Here is a 20598-nt window from a genome sequence, read left to right on the forward strand (position 1 = left end):
CATGCAGTGTGATTGTGAATTATGCTTTAATCGGCTTTTTTGATGTTAGTTTACTAATGTATGGTTGTTCTGATAGATAGCTATATAGCAAAATTTAGTAACAGCTATTCCTATTTAAGAACTACACTATAGTGGGAACCATTTTAATCGAGTGATGAATTCATCTCCACTAAGCAAAACGCTTGGTTAAAACCCGGCTAAGTTTGAACTGCACCTGGTGTAACTGACGCCAGGATTTCAACATCACAGGAAAGCTGACTCCCTATCAATTTATAGATAACCTTTTCGTATAATGTCATTTGCCAAAACCGCCTAGTCTTCAAATGTGACAGCATAGTTTCACAGCAGCATCAATCTTTAAGGGAAATAATTATAGCAACACATACAACAGATGAGTTTCCAGAAAATGATCTTCAAACAAGGCTTTTGAGCTTGACTCCTCTGCAGGAGCTCACAGCATATCATAACAGGGTAAATTTGAAAAGCAATCAGTGATATATCAAACAGGTATGCAAAATAAATAAAGCAGTACTCAAGCTTCCTTGGCCTTGGCTACTGACACAGAAGTCAAACCAGTCTTTATTCACACATTATTTTTATACAACCGGGGAGTAATTTATAAATGAAGTCAGAAGAGGACAGTTTCGAGCACTTTATTATAATCAAGATCATTCTCTGTCACAGCCCCTTGGTCTTCAATTACGCAGTGTATGGGTGGAGGTTAATGATACTGTTGCTAAACCGAATAAAAAGGATTCAACAGAATGTCATATATACAGTCACTTAATGAGAAATGGCTGTGAGGAAGCTGACTACACTGCTGCATCGACATCTTCTGGTAGGACACAAAATGTCATGTTTACTGACGTGTCACTTTTGAGTGCTCCTGGTTGCAGCTGCCGAGTGGACGAAACCCACGGCTGTCGCCTCAATCCTGTCCTCCCCAGTTACTCTCCCATCCTCCTCCTCTCGTCATCCACCCTCCCCTCTGACCTCCTGTCCTCACTGGACATCGACAGCCATGCCGTAGTCAGGGCTGCTGGCGAACTGGATCTTGCCATCTGTTTCCTGCTCTTCAAACACTATGACCTGTGATGAAGCAAAAAAAAAAACACCAGCTTAGCGAGGTCATGAAAGGACAGCGAGAGTGGGTGGTTGAGCACCAATGTTAGTGTATGTACACTCACAGCGAAGAAAACTTGGAAAAGGCAAGAAACGCATAGGTCCGGTAGATGTAGCTTCAGGCCTTTTCCAGAAAGTGCTGCAGAGGTCAACAACATCAAAGCTACTGTAGCTGCTGACCTGTGATATGCTTTTACTTAGTGGACATGAAGACCACATAACTAAAAGAGCTAGATTCCACTCAAACGACATGTTCTGCCACAGCTGCACAGTCCCTTATTTGTTAATTTGTTATTTCAATGATACAAAACATAACTAGCGGAACTGAAATGTTAATTGATCGTGAGAAAATTAAACAAGTTTCTATTTTGTTAGTTGGTTAATCATTTGAGTCTTTCTTCAAGCAAAAATAAATAAAACATTTGCCTGTTCCCCAGTGAGAAAGGAGGATTTGTTGCTCTGCTCTGTTGTATATAATTGCAAACTGAATATTTTGGGGTTTCACACTGTTGGTCAGACAAAACAAGCCACTTTAAGATGTCACCTTGGGCTCTCTAACCAGTGGTGGGCATTTTTTATGACATTTTATTGACAAAACAACCAACTGATTTATCAATTATTCAGCAGATGAATTGATAATGAAAATAATCATTTGTTGCAGCTCTAATTAGATGTGGCTAAATTTAATTACTATTTCAAGGAGGCCTTAAGGAATTTGGCCGCCATTCAAATTCCGCCATCAGCCGCCATCAAACATGTCATGTACCAACTTTGGCCAAGATTGGATTTAATTGGTTGAAGTGGTGCAAAAAAAAACGTGTGGGAATATAAATGTGCATGTGGATTGTGGATGGACACTTTGATAAAAGTTTCCCCTGAATGGTAGGCTCATGTAAGTGTAGATAAGACAGTACCTGGTTGTCCCCCCTGTGAAGCCAGGGGCCTGGGACATAGAGAGTTTGCTGCGGACCGATGGACCAGTAACGTCCAAGATTCTTGCCGTTGATAAAGATGACGCCTTTAATCCATCCCTGTAAACACAACCAGTTACTGTTCACCATAACAACAGGCGGGTTCACCCAATTAAAGGTTAATGAGTAAAAAAAGAAACGTGTTGATGACTACAAACAACACATGAAAGCCTTCCCTTCTAATATGATGTGCAGCTTGGGCTTAATATGCTGGGTTTCTGTTAATTACAGCTCTTAGCTTCTCTACATCCAGCACTGGAACCGTGAGAAAGTTACAATCTGGATGGAAATGAAAGAAGCACTGGGCTTAATCAATAACTGCATTATGTACAACTGCATAAGAATAGGCTCATCATCACAACATGTTTTTATGCAAAGACCAATTCAAGATCAAGATGGTCTCACTATCAGACTGAATGAAATTTCCATATTTATGTTGTCTTAATATATCCATTGAATTATGAGTGAGCCAGTGCTCAGTGAAGCTTCTCAAAGACATCGTTCTCTGAGGACATAATGAAAATTTTTATAATTTTCAGATGTGTATCAAGAATGAAGTCAAGACTAACTGAGTCAAAAGAGTGACCAAATCATTATAATATTTCAGTTTCTTTGATGGAGGTGTGATAATCAATAATATTAAATAGTACTGTACGTAAATTATCTTGAGACAGATTGATTTCTGTTAAATCAAAAGGAAGTAAAACTTGCCATAAAACTTGACATTCATATCTGATTTATTCTATGCTTTAGCTTGATCTTTATAAACTTTCATTTTCACTGTGAATAAATGAGAGGTTGGGTGAAATAACACAAACGCCAGTCAGTGTATAGTAATGTTATCCAATATTAATATCCCTGTAACAAATACTATCAGTTTGAAGATTTTAATGTTCCATTTTCTGTGTTGAATAAACTTAACGTCTGCTTTTGAGGCTTTAGATTGCAGTGATTTCTGTCTAACTTACAGGGAGTTTGATGAAGGTGTCTTTAGGAAAGCTGTTCACATAGAGTCTTGCCTGGAAGAACCCTGGGAAGGTGGGCCGCTGACGCATAGACGCCCAGTGGCCTGCTGTCTCAAGTCTGTAAGAGGAGAATACATTGCAGAATACAATCCTTACAGTTTATACTTTTACCCATAAATTCCATACTATAAAAGCATAAATTTATCTTGTCTTGACTTTTAGGATGCCTGTTTGTCAGCGGGCAGTATATCATGTCATCCCTACAGCAGTTATTTGCCTGCAGTAAATGTCAAATGAAAGTTTGGACATGCATGACAGGGGAAATATTCAGATTCACTGCGGTTTTGTTTTGGCTATAGGTTATATTTTGCCTCTAAGTGAAAACAAAAGGTTGCCATGATATAAGACCAAAATTCCCTCCTCGGTTATTTTAGTGTTTATTCATACAGGGCTTCAGGCCTTGACATTTTCAGGATGGTGCTGAGGTAAAGAAGTTACAGTTTTGCAGCACACGCGGAGAGACCTGGAAAATGGATGAAAAATATAACGAGATATTCGACTCCAAACAAATTTAAAGCTCTAAAAAAAAACAGAAGGTCAGATATTCCTAGTGACCGTGATGTTAACTATCACTGCAACACAGAGGAGGTCATCAATTTAAGAAAACACCTAAAATGAGGTGTTAATGACACAAAACTCACATGTGATGTTCAAGAAGGCATTATCATCTTGTAAGATGGAAACATCATGAAGGAAATGCATTTGCATTTATACCTTGGGGTGCACTGGGTCCTGCAAAATGACCTTTGATGCTTGGCTGTTGTACTTTCATGTCGGGAAATTACCAGACATAATGAATATTATGATGTAGGTGCCACATTAAAGGTCCCCCACTGCTTTTTTTCATGTGGTGTGGTTTTCATTATTAGTATCCAAAAAGGCAAAATGTTCTTTATCATGTTGGACCTATTGAACATTGCTAACAGTGCAGATCTTAAATGACTCAAACAGTGTAATCTACCTTCTGTACTGCTTATAATTTAGGATGCTTAACATGAGATGCTGAATCAAAAGGCTGTGTTTTGATTCCATCGTGTTCCTACTCTAATTGTGTTAAGCAGGGAGATAATCAGCTGGATTGAATCAGAGGCAAGCTGGTTTAATGACAGAGAAACACAAACAAGGAGGGGAACTGGATAATAATCGAAAGACACAAACCTGTTTACAAAGCCTGGCTTCATATCAAGACTATGAATAATGAAGTCTCGGAGGAGCCGCTTGTTTAACTCGATATCTCCAACCAGACCTGAAAGGTGAGTCAAAGCCGCTCTCAGTTTTTTATAGATCTTAAGACACTGTTAATATGCTTCTCTCAAGGTCTGCAGTGAGAAAGATCATGTGGAAAGACTTGTGCTGACTAGAAAATTTACAAAGCCATCAGTTTGTGGAACAATTTGTACCTTTGCGCTGCTCATCCAGGGTTTTCCCATAATTCACTCTTCCACAGTTCTCCACCAGTAAACTTAGAGTTCTTCTTCCCTTCAGTGGGAAGGGTTGGGGAAAGAAAGAAAGATAAAACATAATAATAATAATATAAAAAAAGATTGAGGTAAATAATCCTTTCATCCGTTCTGATTTGAGTAACTGATCACAGCTGATAGGTTGAATCTGACTATTCAAATTTGTTAAGATAAACATCCATTTGATGATTTGCTGTTGGCTTAATACTCCGGCCTTGCTGCCAAAAACATCTATCAGCATCCCCTGAAGCTTTCACATGCTGCAAGTTGTTAAATATTAACAACTTTATCTTTCTGAAAGAAGCTGGCACCAGACTGGGTCTAAATTACACACATAAGGACACACACACACAAAAGCACACGCATATGGTACCTTTCCATCGGGTAGAGCTAATTCTTGTATCTTATAATCCATAACACCAACAAAATGTTTGTCCACAAAAACCTAACAAGAAAAAGAAAATTAAAAGCAGGAAGACATATTGGAAACCGAAATTAAGCCACATCTGAAAAACATGCAAAAGCCATGCAAAACACATATTTTTAAACTGCATGTGAACGAACTATACATCTGAATGAAATGCATTTGTCTTCTCACTCCATTAAATCTTTTAGCTTTTTTGAGAGCTGAGTGACAATAATAACCAGAGCAACTCATCGCAGACTGAGCTTGTTAATTGTACTCCACAAGTACGGGGGTGTGATTTCTAACAAGCTGATTACAGCTTTCCAAGTGCAAACGTTCTCACAAAGAAAAGTGTAAATGTGTGATTATGAATGGATTACATCTGCGTGTCTGTCTTCCTGTCCTCACCAGTGCTCTGTCTCTGACGTTGTTGTTTGAGTTGATGACTCCTCCACTGGTGATGGTGGTCTCGTACAACGTGTAGCCGTACGACTGACCGTTTTTATTGTTGACGGGGAGATTCTCCATGTTCACCGGCCTCTCTGACTTCAAAGGCTAAAAAAATATGCAAAAGAATAGTTTAAAGGTTTGTGTGTACCTCTAAAGACAGATGATAAATTGTGCTGCTGGAATACATATTTTTAGAGCTGTCTTGTGAAGTGGTTACATAAAGTTTGCTGTGGGGCTGAATGATATGCAAAAACAATCATGTTGTGATCATTTTGACAGATGCGATATGAGTCTCGATTTAAGCGGGAATGGTAATTTTTGCATTGCATTTTCACTAGAAACATTTTTTTCTGGGTTACCAAACATGTAGTGTATATGCTTGTTTGGTACATGTAGAGAATATGATTTGTAGAACTACAGTGCTTCATTTATAATGGTATGTTGTGACACATTATTCCTTTATCAAAAAACTGCTGCTTCTGCAACTTGGTGATTGCTCAGTCACATTGTGATTTCGATTTCAGTCCCAGTTTGCTGTATTTAAGTGAAAACAGAGAATCTCCAAACTGCTCTCAGTGCAGTTGGGATCTCATGATTTCTGCGACACACAATCGCCTCCCTGCAGGACGGCTTCATCCAAAGTGATGATTTATCAAACCTAATGAAGCTCTCCTGTCTGGCGTTCAGAGTAATTCTTTTATTCAGTAAGGTTCGTTTTGCATACCCTTGGGAGGTGCATTATGTGTTCTTCACAACACAATAAACACTCCCTACCATGACACGATTAACCACCTACCTCCAAAACACACAGATACAATATCAAACTCAGACATCCCACTCAGTCTCTCTGAAGAGAAAAACACTCTTTTCAAACGAGGGTGTGTGGCTGGTCAGGGGCAAAGTAATTGTTGCCTCAGAGGGAAGCAAATTGTTGCAACGGGGAGTGAATAATTAATGTTGTAAGCAACTGCCAGACGTGCTACATCTGGTTTGAATATCAATGCCGCTGAAGAGCACGGTGTAAACGGCCAAACTACACTGGTGGACATGAAAGTAAGCAACGCTTGATGAACACAGTGGGGAGAAAATGTCTTGCTCAGGAGTGTTATTCATCTATTTCTCGCCCCTCAGACTTTCTCAGTTTGTTCAGGAGATCGAGCCGCAGCTGCAATCTCACATTCAAATGACCGCAGCCATATATCTACTTTGCCCTGTGATTTTTCAGAGCTTCAAGTTACATTTTTCTATGTTTATATCAAAAAATCTAAAATGCGGTTTGCTTGGGGAGTTTCGTTTAAGTATTAGAGGAAGATATGCGACTGCATATCTTACGATTTCTGATCAGTCTGGCCGCTCAACTGAACATGGATACGAAAGTGACACCATGAAACCAGAATTGAGACATGTTGCATTTATCTCAAAATCACTTGTTCAATCCTTTTTAAAGATAAATGTGAAGAAACAATCAGTGCTAACAGGTACAGGGGCGCCGGTGACTACAGTGATTATCTGTGTTATTGTAACCTAATGCTGGGGTTGTGTCTATCACTTATTGATGTTGATTGATTGTAAAAAAAAAAAAAAAAAAAAACTTTGCTAGTGAAGCTGCAAACAAACTATAAACAAATAGTTACTTGTAAGAGGTAGTTAGCAAATTTAATATGTGATAATTAAGGCAAGCATAAATTCTGCGGTGAGTAGGAATATGTGATGAAGAGCTTGTGCTACTGTAACTGTGGCTACAGTAAATACACCTGTCCTCAGGCAGGGACTGTCTCAGGCAATCACAGCTGGGAACTTCATGGACAATGCAAGGTTCTTTGAGCAGGAGACTACATTTTTAAGTAGAACACAGACCACAATAAGGCTTCACATCCACATAATTAACTGCTCATGTTCTTTGAGTTTATTCAATTGGCTTTTATGTGTTAGTTCTGTGTGAAGTATTTTATTTATTACTGTTGTCTGTAAAGAACCTTGTAGCTCTGTTTGGAGCAATGCGACACGGATGATGTTTACTATTTTTGTGCCTGGAATTTTTGGCACTCTCTGTGCGTCTGAAGCTTACCTTGTCAGTGAAATGCAGACTGTCCCACAGAGACAGGTGCTGCTGGATGACAACAGGATGGTATGCTCTCCTCTCCTGGAGAGAGGGCAGTTCAGGGAGAGGTTGGGCTGGAAAACAAGGAGGAAAAATGAGGCTACGTTTCAGTTTGTCTGTCTGTATATCCATTTATTTTTATTTCCTTTATCCTTTATTTACCCAGGGTCCCAAACCAACCTTGAAACAATGTATACATGATTTTGACTATGAAAAATAGAAAGACACCTAGTGTAAACTTTATATGCTTGCATGTGACAAAAACTAAATTTAAGCATAGACAAATTCATCCAGTTAGACTAACCTATTGATGCAGAAAAGGGACTTAGAGACAGAGATTTCTGATCTTAAGAAAAGCTTGGGCTTAAGCAAACCCATACTTGAAATGGCAAACAGGAGCCTGGTTGAAAGCATCGTATCATTTACCATAACAGCTTGGTACAGCAACCTGAGTGTAAAGAGCAAAAACAAGCTCTCCAAAATTGTTGAAACATTGAACACTGAAGTTGATTGGCAAGTCACAAAAACATCTTTGCAATATATTTGACAGTGCTGTACACAGGAAGTCTAAACACATAGTTGCAGATACCCCACACCCACTATACCCACTACAGAGTCTGAACTGCTTCCATCTGGCCGTAGATTCATGGCCCCAAGGGCCAGCCGGAACATATACAAGAAGTCTTTTATTCCCTATGCCATATAGGTATTGAACGCAATGACTGCACCAGGGAACACTTTTTGTTCTCTGGTATTTATTTAACCAATCTGCTGCTGCCTGCTCATTTGCACTATTGTATGTTGTTAATGGTGTGTTGTGTTACGTGGCGTGTATGTACTTTTACTATATTTTGGCAGAAGCCAAAGACAAATTTATACTGAGGTGGATAATAAAGTAAATCAATCAATCAATCAATCAATCAATCAATCAATCAATCAATCAATCAATCAATCAAAAACATTTACCTCTCTAAAAACTACCTCTTTTACCTCTATAAAAACTTACCAAGTGTAAAGAAAACACAAACATTAAAACACTCACCTTTGCAGCTAGACACCTACATAAAGTGAGGATTTGGATTGCAAAATTAAAAATGTAAACAAAGTCTAAAGGGCTACTGTACTACTAATAAATGAAGGAGGAAGCATCATATAACTATTGACCTGCTAAAGTTTATCATGCAACAATTTACTCAAACACAAATAGCTATTAGACATCCTTCTCCGCAGTGCTGTAATAGACAGAAGTCTTCCTATTCTCCCGCCTGTGAATCACTCAGTACCAACCATAAAAATAACCTGTCCCCTGAAAACTGCTTTTAAGGCTCTTTGGGTGAGCCATTTACCCTCCACAGCAGCATCCAGTTTGTGCTCTGTGTTACAAAAAAGTCTCTTTACAACGATTAACAGTGGTTGCTCATGCCCTCTAACTGCTGTTAAAGGTGTTAAAGCATGCAGAGACACCAGCGGTCCCTCTGGAAAAGGCTTGACAGCATTCCCTTATCACCAAGTGGTAACAGCTGGATCACTTAAGGAAAGCTTGGAGGATAATGGCCAACACCTTCCTCCTAAATGGCTCTCTGAACGCTTACAAGCCAGTGCCTTTGGTACTGTATATAATGTGTTAAATAGAAGAGGGAAACAGACTGCAATGAAAGGCATTCATATGGAGCTATGTCACAGATATGTATGTCTTCCCACAAAAAGGACATATTATCCCGAATTATGCAGATAATCCTTTTCAGACGAGACCGTGGCAATGTGCAGGGCAGGAGAAACATGCTGTTAGGGTTCATACCTGTCATATGACTCTTTTCACAGAAGAACTGATGAGTGTTAATACTTTTGAATGCTGAAATGCTTTAAGATAAACTGGTTACATGAAAAGCGTGCACAGACAGTCGATGCATGTGCAGCTTGTTCAGTATTACATCGTTTTTTGTTTTTTTTTGCCATTTCTGACAGCTTTGACATAATGAGAAAACCCCAAAGCATGTATGTCATAAGTCTATTTTAAGAGCCACGTTGTTGTCAAATATCAGTGTTACACCTTTGACGGATCAGCCTGAATCCATGGCAAGTCATGCAAAAACAACACCACAGGGCAAAGAGTAACTGACACAATGTACACGATTTGACAACCAAACAATAATGAAATATCAAGCTGATCTAATTAAAAAATTAGGTCATGTGTTTGTGGTTGCTATAGAACACAAAGCCTTCTCAGACTCTCTCTCATATCCAGGCCACTGCTCATTGTTCAGCAGACTACAAAACGTAAGGATGAATCACGCGCAGGCAGCCTTTCAAACTATCTTCAATCACCACAACGCTGGATGAATTATTACTTTGTTGTGTTGGATTCAATCCCAGATCGCCAAAAGCTACATTTTCAGTGCTGGCCACAAAAAGCACAAGACTTTCTGCCCTCAACCACAAAAGCCTTGTTTTACAAAGAGAGAAAACTGCATAAGCAATAAACATGATATAAAGCCTAGTGTGTAATTTTCACAATGAATGGTGACTGAGGGCCTTTGACTTGGGCAAAAATCTCACACACATGCACAAACACACAAAAATCCATCTCCAACCCGTGCTTGTAATCATATGCAAAGTTATCCTGCTTTAGCCAACAGAGAACAGGTTCTACAAGGAGAATTAATTTAAATGGGGAGATGAAAGAAAGGGAAAGAAAGAGAGACAGAAGACGTGGGGCCTGTCTCAGGAACAACACATAACACTCACTGTGGTAGTGGCTGAATAAATTCCTCAGAAGATGGTACTTGGTGGTGTAATCCCCAGCCTCGGATAATGGAGCATCGTAATCTGAAAGATAATGCGCTATCAGAACAGCAGGCTCAGGAGCCAGAGAGAGGCAGGGATGCCTCTTAGCATGGCAGATGCTTTCACCGTGTTCCCCTATCACACATCTTGAGACAGCAGTGGCGGGCAGACACACATTTTGGGTTATCTTGACAGAAATTGGAGCCTTTTTTGAGGGACAAAGGTAAGAGGCGTTTAGAGGAGTAAACACATGTATGAAAAGTGCTGAAGGTCAGAGGTGGCCTTCCCTACTGTGGAGCACTTTTCACAACTCTCCTCTTTTCTGAAGAATGAGGTCATTACAATGTTAAGTACCCTAGAGGAGGATATAAAACCCATTGTACCATCTTTAATTTACATTTCTCATGCATTTTATTAGGTAATGAATTCATTACTGTGCACTGCATATTCAAATTTCGAAGCAGTCGAAGGTCAGCGTCTGTGGAGTATGGATGGCGCCATCTACGGGTATCTAACATATCCTAATCATGTTTTCATCTACCTATTGTATCGACATTTATTTCAGCTGGTACATTTTGCATTTTGGTGCTGTATCAATGGGTTTTAACAATAACAATTAAAACCAGTATAAATGCCAGTAATTGTGAATATTATTATTATTGAAATGCAGCGTTGTCTTGAATCTTTAGGGCTTGCTCCTAGCTCGACCCTGACCAGTCAACCCTGTATATACAAATTTCTCTCCTATCTCTTAAAGGTTCTTTTGTTTATTCAAATGTGACAAAATGGTGGTCAAAAACAGAATCATCACACGTACCGTAGCTCGTCACCATAGGTTTAGGTCCTGGCATTCCTAGAGCGAAAGCCCCGTTCATGAAGCCAAAATTTGTCCCTCCATGGAACATGAAGAGGTTGATGGACATGTCCAGTTTAAGGATTTCTGTGACCACAGGTATCATGTCTGTATCAAGTGAATGAAACAAACAAATCCCATTTAATACATAACATGTATAAATTAACTTAATTATTTTGATTTGAAAGGTGTAAAGGCAAAAATAATGAATGTATCTGAAAATAAACATTTTGACCCAAGGGCAACAATATGGAGAAAAAAAATCAATTTGACTTCAGCTTTAACAAGCCAGAGCCACTGTTTCAATAATCCTATTGCCCTCAATTCCACTTCAATTAAAACATGGATGGACCTCAGCCACACATCCTATTACAGGTTACTATAATTCATTATGGGGCACCACTCACACCCATAAAAAATTGCCTACCTCCCTGCTTAAATTAGCTACCTATATTTTGCAGTGAACATGGCAGAGCAAATAATTAAGTATTCAAATTGGACTTCAGCAGTCAAATTGGACTGACTTTAATGATCTGAATCAAGGGCATGAGCCTTAGTGAATAGCAATTGAGCCGGGTGAAAGACAGAGCCGGGCTCGGTTGGTTTCATGGTGGTGGCACTGGCTGTGACCAACTACTGGGTGTGTTGCAGTCTGCAGAGCACTGAACTGTCAAGGACACGAATCCCCTCTGAATATTCCAGTGTTCATTTCATATCTGTGACACTTTCTGCATGGTGAGGGTCTTTTTTTCTATCTCTCTCTTTTCCTTTTCTCTGAGGAGAAAATACATAAAGAAGTGAGACTGTTGGCCCTTTCATTTTCAAAACATTTTTTGTGATGATGTGGATGGCTGCTGGGAATGACTGAGCGTAAAGAGGAGGCTTGAGGCTCTTCGCTGTGTGTTTGAAAGAAGATGCTTCTGACAGCACTTGAGATGGTGATAGCGAGGTGTGTGACTGCCATTAATCTTTACAGTTTTGAAACAGGTGCTATCATTTGTGTCATTAGTGTACATTATAGTAAAAATATCACCCTACCAGCTGTAGCATGTGGACCATGTTATATGGCTGGTATGGTGAATATACTGTACAGTGCACATGAGTTAGCCACTGGCTATTTGAAATGGATATTCCACTAGCACTCTTCATACTTTTATGATCCATACCAACAGCCAGGACAAGGTGAGCCACCATAAATAGCTTATGGCATATGTGTATGTGGCATGTAGCTAAAGCAATTAATGGACTAACTCAATATTAAACGATAACAGAAGTTAAACAGATCCTTTTGAAGATAATTTTTTATTATTTATCAAGCAAAAATGCCAAATAGTCACTAGTTAAAGCTTCTCAAATGAAAACATTTATTGTTTTGATCTGTTTTATATCATTCCAAATAAAATATGTTTGGATTATAAAATGTTAGTAGAACAAAACAAGCAATTTTGAAAAAACCCTGCTCTCTGGGGTTTTGTGAAGGACATTTTCATTTATTCCAATCCATTTTTTTTTTTTCTTGGAGAGTAATTGATTAATGAAAAAAAAACAAAAAACAAATGATGAAGAATAGAAATAACTACTAATTCATGAAAATGTTCTCACAAACTACATCTATGTAAGATTTTTTTTTTTTCAAATATGGTGTAATATAGGTGCAGCTTTTGTCCACTGGTAGTAATAGAACAATGTTTTTTAGAATGCATACCTATCTTGTTAACATATGCACAAGGATGCACATGTATGTACAGTAGTTGCAGGTAAATACAAGTACATAAGTACATACTTGTACTTCATTGCGCTTATTTCTACAGTAACAACACGCTTATACTTCCTGTTTCAAGAAACAGTCAGTTCTTTAGGTGGGTCCATTTGAATTAAGAACAATGATACACTCTGCATTTACACATTTCTTTGGTTGTTTTAAGAAAATAAGGTTTTTAGGACCAAGTTGTGAAACTATACTGCCTAACAGTATATAAACTAGCTTCCTCTCAACCAATTACAACAGTAAAAATGCTGCTTAGAAATTGATGTATAATAATAATAATCCAATAATATACAGTATATAACACTATGAGATGGGCATGACTTTTACTTTTGACCTTCTAGTGAATTTTGCTCATAATACTTGTTTTTATTTGAAAAAGATTTTGAATCGAGGACTTCTACTTGTAACTGAATATCGATATGTTCTTGTTTTATTACTTTTATTTAAGCAAAGGATTTGAATCCTTTATCCACTACAGCTTGCGGCTGACGTGATATGCTATCTTTCCAATAGTTTCAAAACTATTTCACTAATCGTCAGTTGGTGCAACACGGAGCCAAGAAATCTAGCAATGCCCTGACAAAGGCCAAGAAGTTCAAGACTGCTAGCATGCGATGATGGATATAAACAATGTAAGTTTCATATCTTTCCCAAAATCTTCTCTGCAAATGTTTTATAAGGAAGTAAATTCATTTAGGCCTCAAGGATACACATAACACAATTAGGTGAGAATGTAAACTTTACTTTACTAAAACTGAACAGGGTTAAGCCTAACATATGTCTTATGCAAGATGTTAGATACTGCAGTAAACATGCAGCCAGTGACTGACTGTTTAACAAATTGTAGCATAAGTAAAGACTAATGGGAAAGCATGCAACTGAAATGTAATTTAATGCAGCCAAGGGCAAGACAATCATAGTGTCTATCTGAGTGTATGTGTAGCAGATGGGTACATGCAGATGCAGAGGAAGTGGGAGGGCATGAGATGAATGTGACTTGTACAAAGTGTAACACCTCATACCTGAGTTCAGTACAGTCAGCGAGAACCAGCAGAGCACATCTTTGAACAATCCTGCACAAGGAAGTGTTTGAAAATCTGGACTCTGAACATCAAATAAATGGCCCACAGACAAGGTGAAGCGGATGAGACACACACTCTGCTTTGTGATACTTGGCTCACAACCTACCAAGCATGAAAAGTATATAAATCTCTGACAAAGCCACAAAACAAGTAGGAAATGACCATATGTTCAGCTGTACATCGCAGCTGCACTGAGTGGGCTCTGTGAAGGAACCATAGTGTTAGAGAGACTGTTTTACACTCAGCTTGGAGAATTTATCTTACACAGCCCCCATAGCAGTGAGTTTGTCCTTATCTTGTCTTTCCCCTGGCACAGAGACTATTTTATTCTCAGCTAAAAAGGTCTGTCTTAAGCCTTTCTTACCCTAAGGCTCTGAGACTCTGTCTTACCCTCAAGATGGTTTTACCTTTAGAGATTCTGTATTGGCTCACAGCACAAAACCTGTCTTACCCCAGTCTCAAATTAGCCAGTACTATCGACCCTCTGTAAAGAAAGAAACTGTTTCACCCTCAACAAAGAGTCCATCAATAGAAATCCTGTCTTACCCTCATGTGAACACTTGTCTTACTCTTCTCAGAATGTCCTGTATGCACCACAAAAAAAAAACTGTCTTCCCATCTTAAAGGTGCTGTGTGTAAGTGAACACAGTTTATTGCCAAGAGCTTCAGCCGTATTTAGAGGTTAGAAAACTCCCTCTGATCAGCTCTACTTCTACATTCTCTCATGCTGAGCTGATGGCAGACTGGACGCTACAGTGACTCACCATCACAAAATGGTCGAACAGGCCGGGGCTAGCTGGTTAGCATGCTAATTCAACAAAATAAATAATAGAAGCATGTTTGATGCTGAATTTGCAAAGTTTATTCTGGACTGGAACGTAAACAGCTGTTAATGCTAACATGGCTATGTAGCCACAGCAAAAACATACATATAGCACCTTTAAGTGTTTCTTAGCTTTTTCACAGCAAAGTAAATCTTACCCTCAGCTGCATACACATGATGAAGGTCTCCCCACAGATCGAACCAGCCAGACCAGTACTCCATCACCATCTTAGGCTTCTGAGGCTGGGGAAAGAAAAAATGGCTTGGTGTTACAGCAGTTTTGAGAAGACACACACACACACACACGTTAAATACAAAATACATCTGCATGACCTTTCAGTTTCTTTGTGTAACTATCTTATTGCACTGGCACAAACCATGAATAAATAGTCTTAAATATATTCTTTCAGGTCTCCAGCTTTTCCTGTTAAAATAGGTAAGTAGCCCTAAATTTTCATGTGGATATATATGGACAGTTTCTTTTTTTATTATATTGCATAAATCTACAAGCATATATGGAAAAGCAGTAGGCAGTTGCACACAAATGAGACTCACTTGTATTTCATCCAGATACTTGATGTCATCTGGGTTCAGTTTCTGAAAATTGATGGTTTGTAGTACTTCAGACAAAAAAACAGAGATAGAAAACAGAAAAAATTACAAATAAATTCAAACTGATATAAAATTATGAGATACGTTCAAGGTTCTTTGTTGGCTAAATACAATTTATGGAATGATTACTGTTTAAAGAAACCATTCCAACACTCACAAGCTTTTGTACTTTAATGAACTATTACTAGTTCCACATAGCACATGTGGTGTCCACATGAAACCTAATTATTCTTTAATTTTAGAAGCTAAAAGGTTTTAGTATCATTTTCTACAGTGTGTTCACATTGCCATGTACTGCATATAACATGCAAACAACATGAAATAAATACGTACAATTTATAAAAATGATTTCAGAGATACTTTTGAACATTATATGAATTCCCTGAGGAGGGTTCATCATAAAAATGGAACATAACCTGGTTTAGCCTGCACTGTAATCATGTGAATGATGAGTGCATTGTTTGCAGTGACAATAAAGAAAACTTCAAATCGCAGCAACCTTATTGCGAATTTAATATAATGGTAATTAATGCATCTTCATTAAAGCAGTATACATGCAGAAGAATAGAAAATGAGAGAAAAATAATGTATTTTCTGGCACCACAATATTTATGACAGTGTACATTAAAAAATAACAGCTTTTTGGTACAGTACACAGAATCCTTTGTGCATAGAATCTGGTTCTGAACTGCAGCTGCCTGACACTGGGCCACCCTTGCCTCACCTCTTGTCTTTGTGTGTGAAAACACTACACACCAACCACCTTATTGAATATGTGTGTGTGCTAGTCTGGGTGTGTGTGTGTGTGTGTGTGTGTGTGTGTGTGTGTGTGTGTGTGTGTGTGTGTGTGTGTGTGTGTGTGCACAAGTTTGTTTGTCTGTCAGCCTGTCTGACAATACCTCCTTTCACTCCTCCAAGCTTTAGTCCTGCCTTGTTGTCTGAGGTCAGCAGCAGCTCTGTGATGCCCCTTGACAATAACGCCTGGAAAGAAAGGGGATTATGGAGGCAACTAAACAAAACAATGGAGGTTCTTTCAGAAATGTAATTGTTGAATTTTACTGAAACAAAACAAGGAGAGTGAGTGAATAAAGGACAGCAGGGAGAACAATGTAAAAAAGTGTATTCATTCACTCTCATCTAAGATAATAATAATTTACAGTTTTGTTTCTTACCTCTTTGATAAATGGCATGTATTCTTTATCTTGTGCGTAGGAGCCATATTCATTCTCCACTTGAACTGCGATAATTGGGCCACCTTTGGAGTACTGCACATTAATTAGCCAGTGAATAGAGGACACACATTAGGGCTTGGCACCAGCTCCTCAACAATCCTACCTACCCTCAATGCATCTGACTTTTAAAAACACTGTGAAATGGAAATCAGAGCTTGTTCAGTGTTGTGTTAGGGAGCTGATACAAAGAAAATATGACTGAGAAGACACAAGTTGAACAATTCAAGTGCATATGGTGCACTGCGTCGCTAACAATGGTTACCATATGGTCAGCAGCAGCTAGTTATTGCCTAATATTTTAGCAGGTGGTGACAAAAATAGTGCATACAAGAAAAATAAATTATTGTAGATGCAAATTCTATCATAAAAATAGTTTAATCTTTGGATTAGGATTGAACTGCATGAATTTGCTAAAAACACAAATCAACAGAAATCTGTATGCACAAAATGAAATGGCTTTTCTATTTAGCTAATGTATTTCTTATATTTTGTGCTTCAGTCCAGTTCCTTTTCAATCTGTTTCGATAGTGCTAAAATGGAAAGTACCTGATGCGGAACTACTTTCTTGATGAGTTGATTAAAGAAGGAGTTGACTGCATTAGTAAATCCAGGGTAAGTTGTTCTCAGTTTCATGTTTTGATCACGTAGCAGCCAACTGAAAAGAAATCATGACAAAAACCTTTTGTAAATTTCTAAAAAGGAAACATATCAAACAAGTTCCTCAAAATACTGTGCTGTGAACTCTCTTTAGGTTTTTAACTATCAAAGATAATCACACCAACCTAAGCATGACTATCATAAAATGCGATGCAGAGGAAATCATGCTTCACCGTGTGCCCCTAGAAACACTCTGTTTTGATGATTATCAAATAAACATTACCTCAACCTCACATAACCTTAAAGCAAAACTACTCCAAAAATACCTACTTCTAGTTTATTTTTCCCTTCAACAATTACCCCCATTATCTGTCTGAATCTATGTTGATTACAGCACTAAATGAATTCATCCTTTCTGGGAGATGTTCCTGTCAGATTTAATTACGGTTCACTCTAATACCTCGCCAGAAATCTGGTAAATCAGCAGTAACTTTCATCTGAGTAACAGTTGTGTAAAATGTATATGATCTACAGTGTATCCTCTATACTATATGCAAAGCCATGTTGTCTTTGCATTATATACTGTATGTAAAACTTCAATCTCACCCAGACAAATTGCTTGTTTTAGAGTATGTAGCAACCAATCTGGTGAACCTGGCCAAAGAGATGACAGCACACTTGAAATAATTCACAAAACTATACCATGAATTATTTCCAAGAGTTTAATGGATTTAGCCTGCAGCAAAGATACCACTTACTAACAGATTACCTGACTGAACAATTCATTTCCAAGCCAATTTAAGGGATTAACTCGGCACCCCATTGGCTATTATGAAACAATGCATTTCATTGTTACTATGGCGGTAAGGCAGATACAAAATATCTGCAAAGGTAACGTGTAATTACAGCTCTGTGATCTTTACCTTGGTAGTCCACCTAAATCCCACTCAGCACAGATGTAGGGCCCTGGACGCAGAATCACCCAGATGCCCAAGCTTCCTGCAAGGCGGAGGTAGGCTCTGAGAGGACACAAAATGTACAAAGGGAGCTCTCCTTACGGTCTATTTATTATCTGTGCAATCAAATTAAAATATTTAATACAGCAAGTATAAATTAGGGACAGATAATAATATTCAGTTCAAAATGTTAGGTAAAGCAAATGGCAAATGATAAAATACTTCACACTTTTTTTTTCGTTTTAAGATCCCATTTTTTTAGAGAATGTCTTGTTGGTGCAGTAGACATGCCAGTAATCAGAACATTCAATGGACCAATGCTCTCATAATCAATAAATCAACAATCAGTGACACTGATAGTGCACAGCTACTTAATCAGATGCATTTCATGAGGGTAAATGTACACCCTCTTAGTAGTATCAAATGATTCAAGACTGTGGAAAGCTACGGCTTTCTGCAGTGCAACAATGCCATCTGCAGGAGTTCACCTGCTCTCCAACAGAATTGAATGAATTCCCTGCAAGTCTTTCCTCCATCATTCCTTACTCTAAATCCAGGTGATCCTCAAAGTTGAACACCCCTCGCTCAGGCTCATGCAGGTTCCATGGCACATATCTGAAAAAAGAAATATAAAAGCTGGTGTATATTATTGCCTGCTTTGCTTTTAGAAATGTAATATCCTCATGTTTTCTTACAAAAGTAGTTTATAAAACTGACTTGTGAATTTTGTCTGTTCTACTTTGCTTTACTCAGATTTTATGTGATCTGTGCATAATCTGATGTATAACAAATATCTTATGCTGGTCATTCTAGTGTTTTGAGGATTGGTACATTCAACCAGCAGTGAGTTGCAGTGGGAGCGTACGTTGTGAGAGTATTGAGGCCACAGGCCTTCATCTTCAGCAGCCTGTCCTCCCAGTAGGCTCTGGGGACGCGGAAGTAATGGATGGAGCCTCCCAGGATGCAGAAAGGTTTTCTCTCCAGAGTGAACTGAGACGAGTTGGCCCTCAGACCCTCCAAGCGACTCATTCTTCTAGTCTCAGGGTGATTCCTGAGGGGCAAAGTACAATTCACAACTGAAAAAGCACTTGTTGAACTAATGCAACTGGATTAGAGACTATGAAGACATTTGAGACATATTTTTCTGATGGGAAGCAAAGATTCCCTTTGAGCTAAAGACCATCTGCACCTCAGAAATCTCCTTGTGGTGGCAAAATGTAGCTGTTATGCCGGGTGTGTTTCTCGTGTCTTATCACTGCATTTGAATGTAATCAGACCAGGACACGCATAACCTTTGAACAGTGGTAGGTGTGAGCCTTCTGCTAAAAAAACATGTCAGGTTGAATTATTATTACACAGATTATCCTGTGTTTCTACTCTGTTCATTATGTTACGGTGCTCTCCTCTACTGTCCATGCCTATGTACAACATTAGCATGATCTCATCATCCTGAGCAAAAGAAAAGATTTGAATTGAGACTTGCATGGTGAGTTGAAACACATCTCACCACGTTGGTACTGAGCAGTTAAACTTTATCAAGTTCGATGTCCACAGGCCAGCAGGTGAACCAGGTGAAAGTTCACAGGTAACTCAGGTGGTTTCTTTGCATAGGAGCTGTGTGCTAACTGCTGAATATAGACCAAGTAACAACACTAGAGCAGACAAGGCAGTTGACATAGGCTTGGCCGTAACTAACTTGCTGTTAACATTTCAAGTGTTAGTGGGCGGGGTATGCACCCAGAAATGCATCTTCGTGCATGGCTCATTATGAGTTGATGATTAAGTTAGATATGGACGTTAACTGGTTAAGAGTTTGTCTTACCTTGTAAACTGATAAAAAATGATGGCTCCGACAGCAATACAAAGCAGGAGGAAATATCTTTGCTTTAGGGACAGACGAACACCAAACACCGATGAGCTTTCCATTGGTAGTTACAACAATTCACTGACAGTTGCGCCTAGTACGTTTCTTCTGATAACGCGACTTAAACCGCATAGCAACGGTCGTTTTAATGAGAACGTCCCTCTTTCTTCCAGTCTGGTTGACCCTGTACAGTCCAGTTAAACCAGTCTGTCACATCACAAAACATGTCAAAAATGAAGTTGAGTTACCCCATATTAACCTAACAACAGGATAATCGTACTTCCGGGATTAATCATTCAAAAAACAAAGCGCAATCTACGAAAAAAAAGTTAGACTTTCTTTCCTGTTGTGGTAGCTAATGTAACCAACATTTTTAGAAGAAGCTAAAGATAGTTGTCTAAAAGTACAGCAACACGCGACTGTCACTGCACCGCTGTCCGCGTTTAGGGACCGTCAACGAAATACGATGCTTAAAGAAAACATGAAAACAGT

General features: G+C 38.7%; 1 protein-coding gene across 1 annotated transcript; it reads right to left on the reverse strand.

Annotated features, from left to right (window-relative positions):
* Positions 1 to 637: 637 nt before the first annotated feature.
* LOC130167551 (beta-galactosidase-1-like protein 2) lies at positions 638 to 20549 on the reverse strand. Its single transcript, XM_056373861.1, has 19 exons — positions 20065 to 20549; positions 19108 to 19293; positions 18789 to 18857; positions 18210 to 18305; positions 17236 to 17344; positions 16630 to 16722; positions 16357 to 16438; positions 15401 to 15465; positions 15004 to 15088; positions 11137 to 11280; positions 10281 to 10361; positions 7503 to 7609; positions 5393 to 5539; positions 4952 to 5023; positions 4519 to 4597; positions 4277 to 4364; positions 3062 to 3176; positions 2037 to 2153; positions 638 to 1089 (listed from the first exon to the last, which is right to left on the reverse strand). Exons 1-19 carry the CDS (start codon positions 20166 to 20168, stop codon positions 1003 to 1005), a joined length of 1926 nt encoding a protein of 641 aa, XP_056229836.1. The 5' UTR covers positions 20169 to 20549; the 3' UTR covers positions 638 to 1002.
* Positions 20550 to 20598: the final 49 nt, after the last annotated feature.

This window comes from Seriola aureovittata, chromosome 4, assembly GCF_021018895.1.
Source record: "Seriola aureovittata isolate HTS-2021-v1 ecotype China chromosome 4, ASM2101889v1, whole genome shotgun sequence".
In the NCBI taxonomy this organism is placed as follows: domain Eukaryota; kingdom Metazoa; phylum Chordata; class Actinopteri; order Carangiformes; family Carangidae; genus Seriola; species Seriola aureovittata.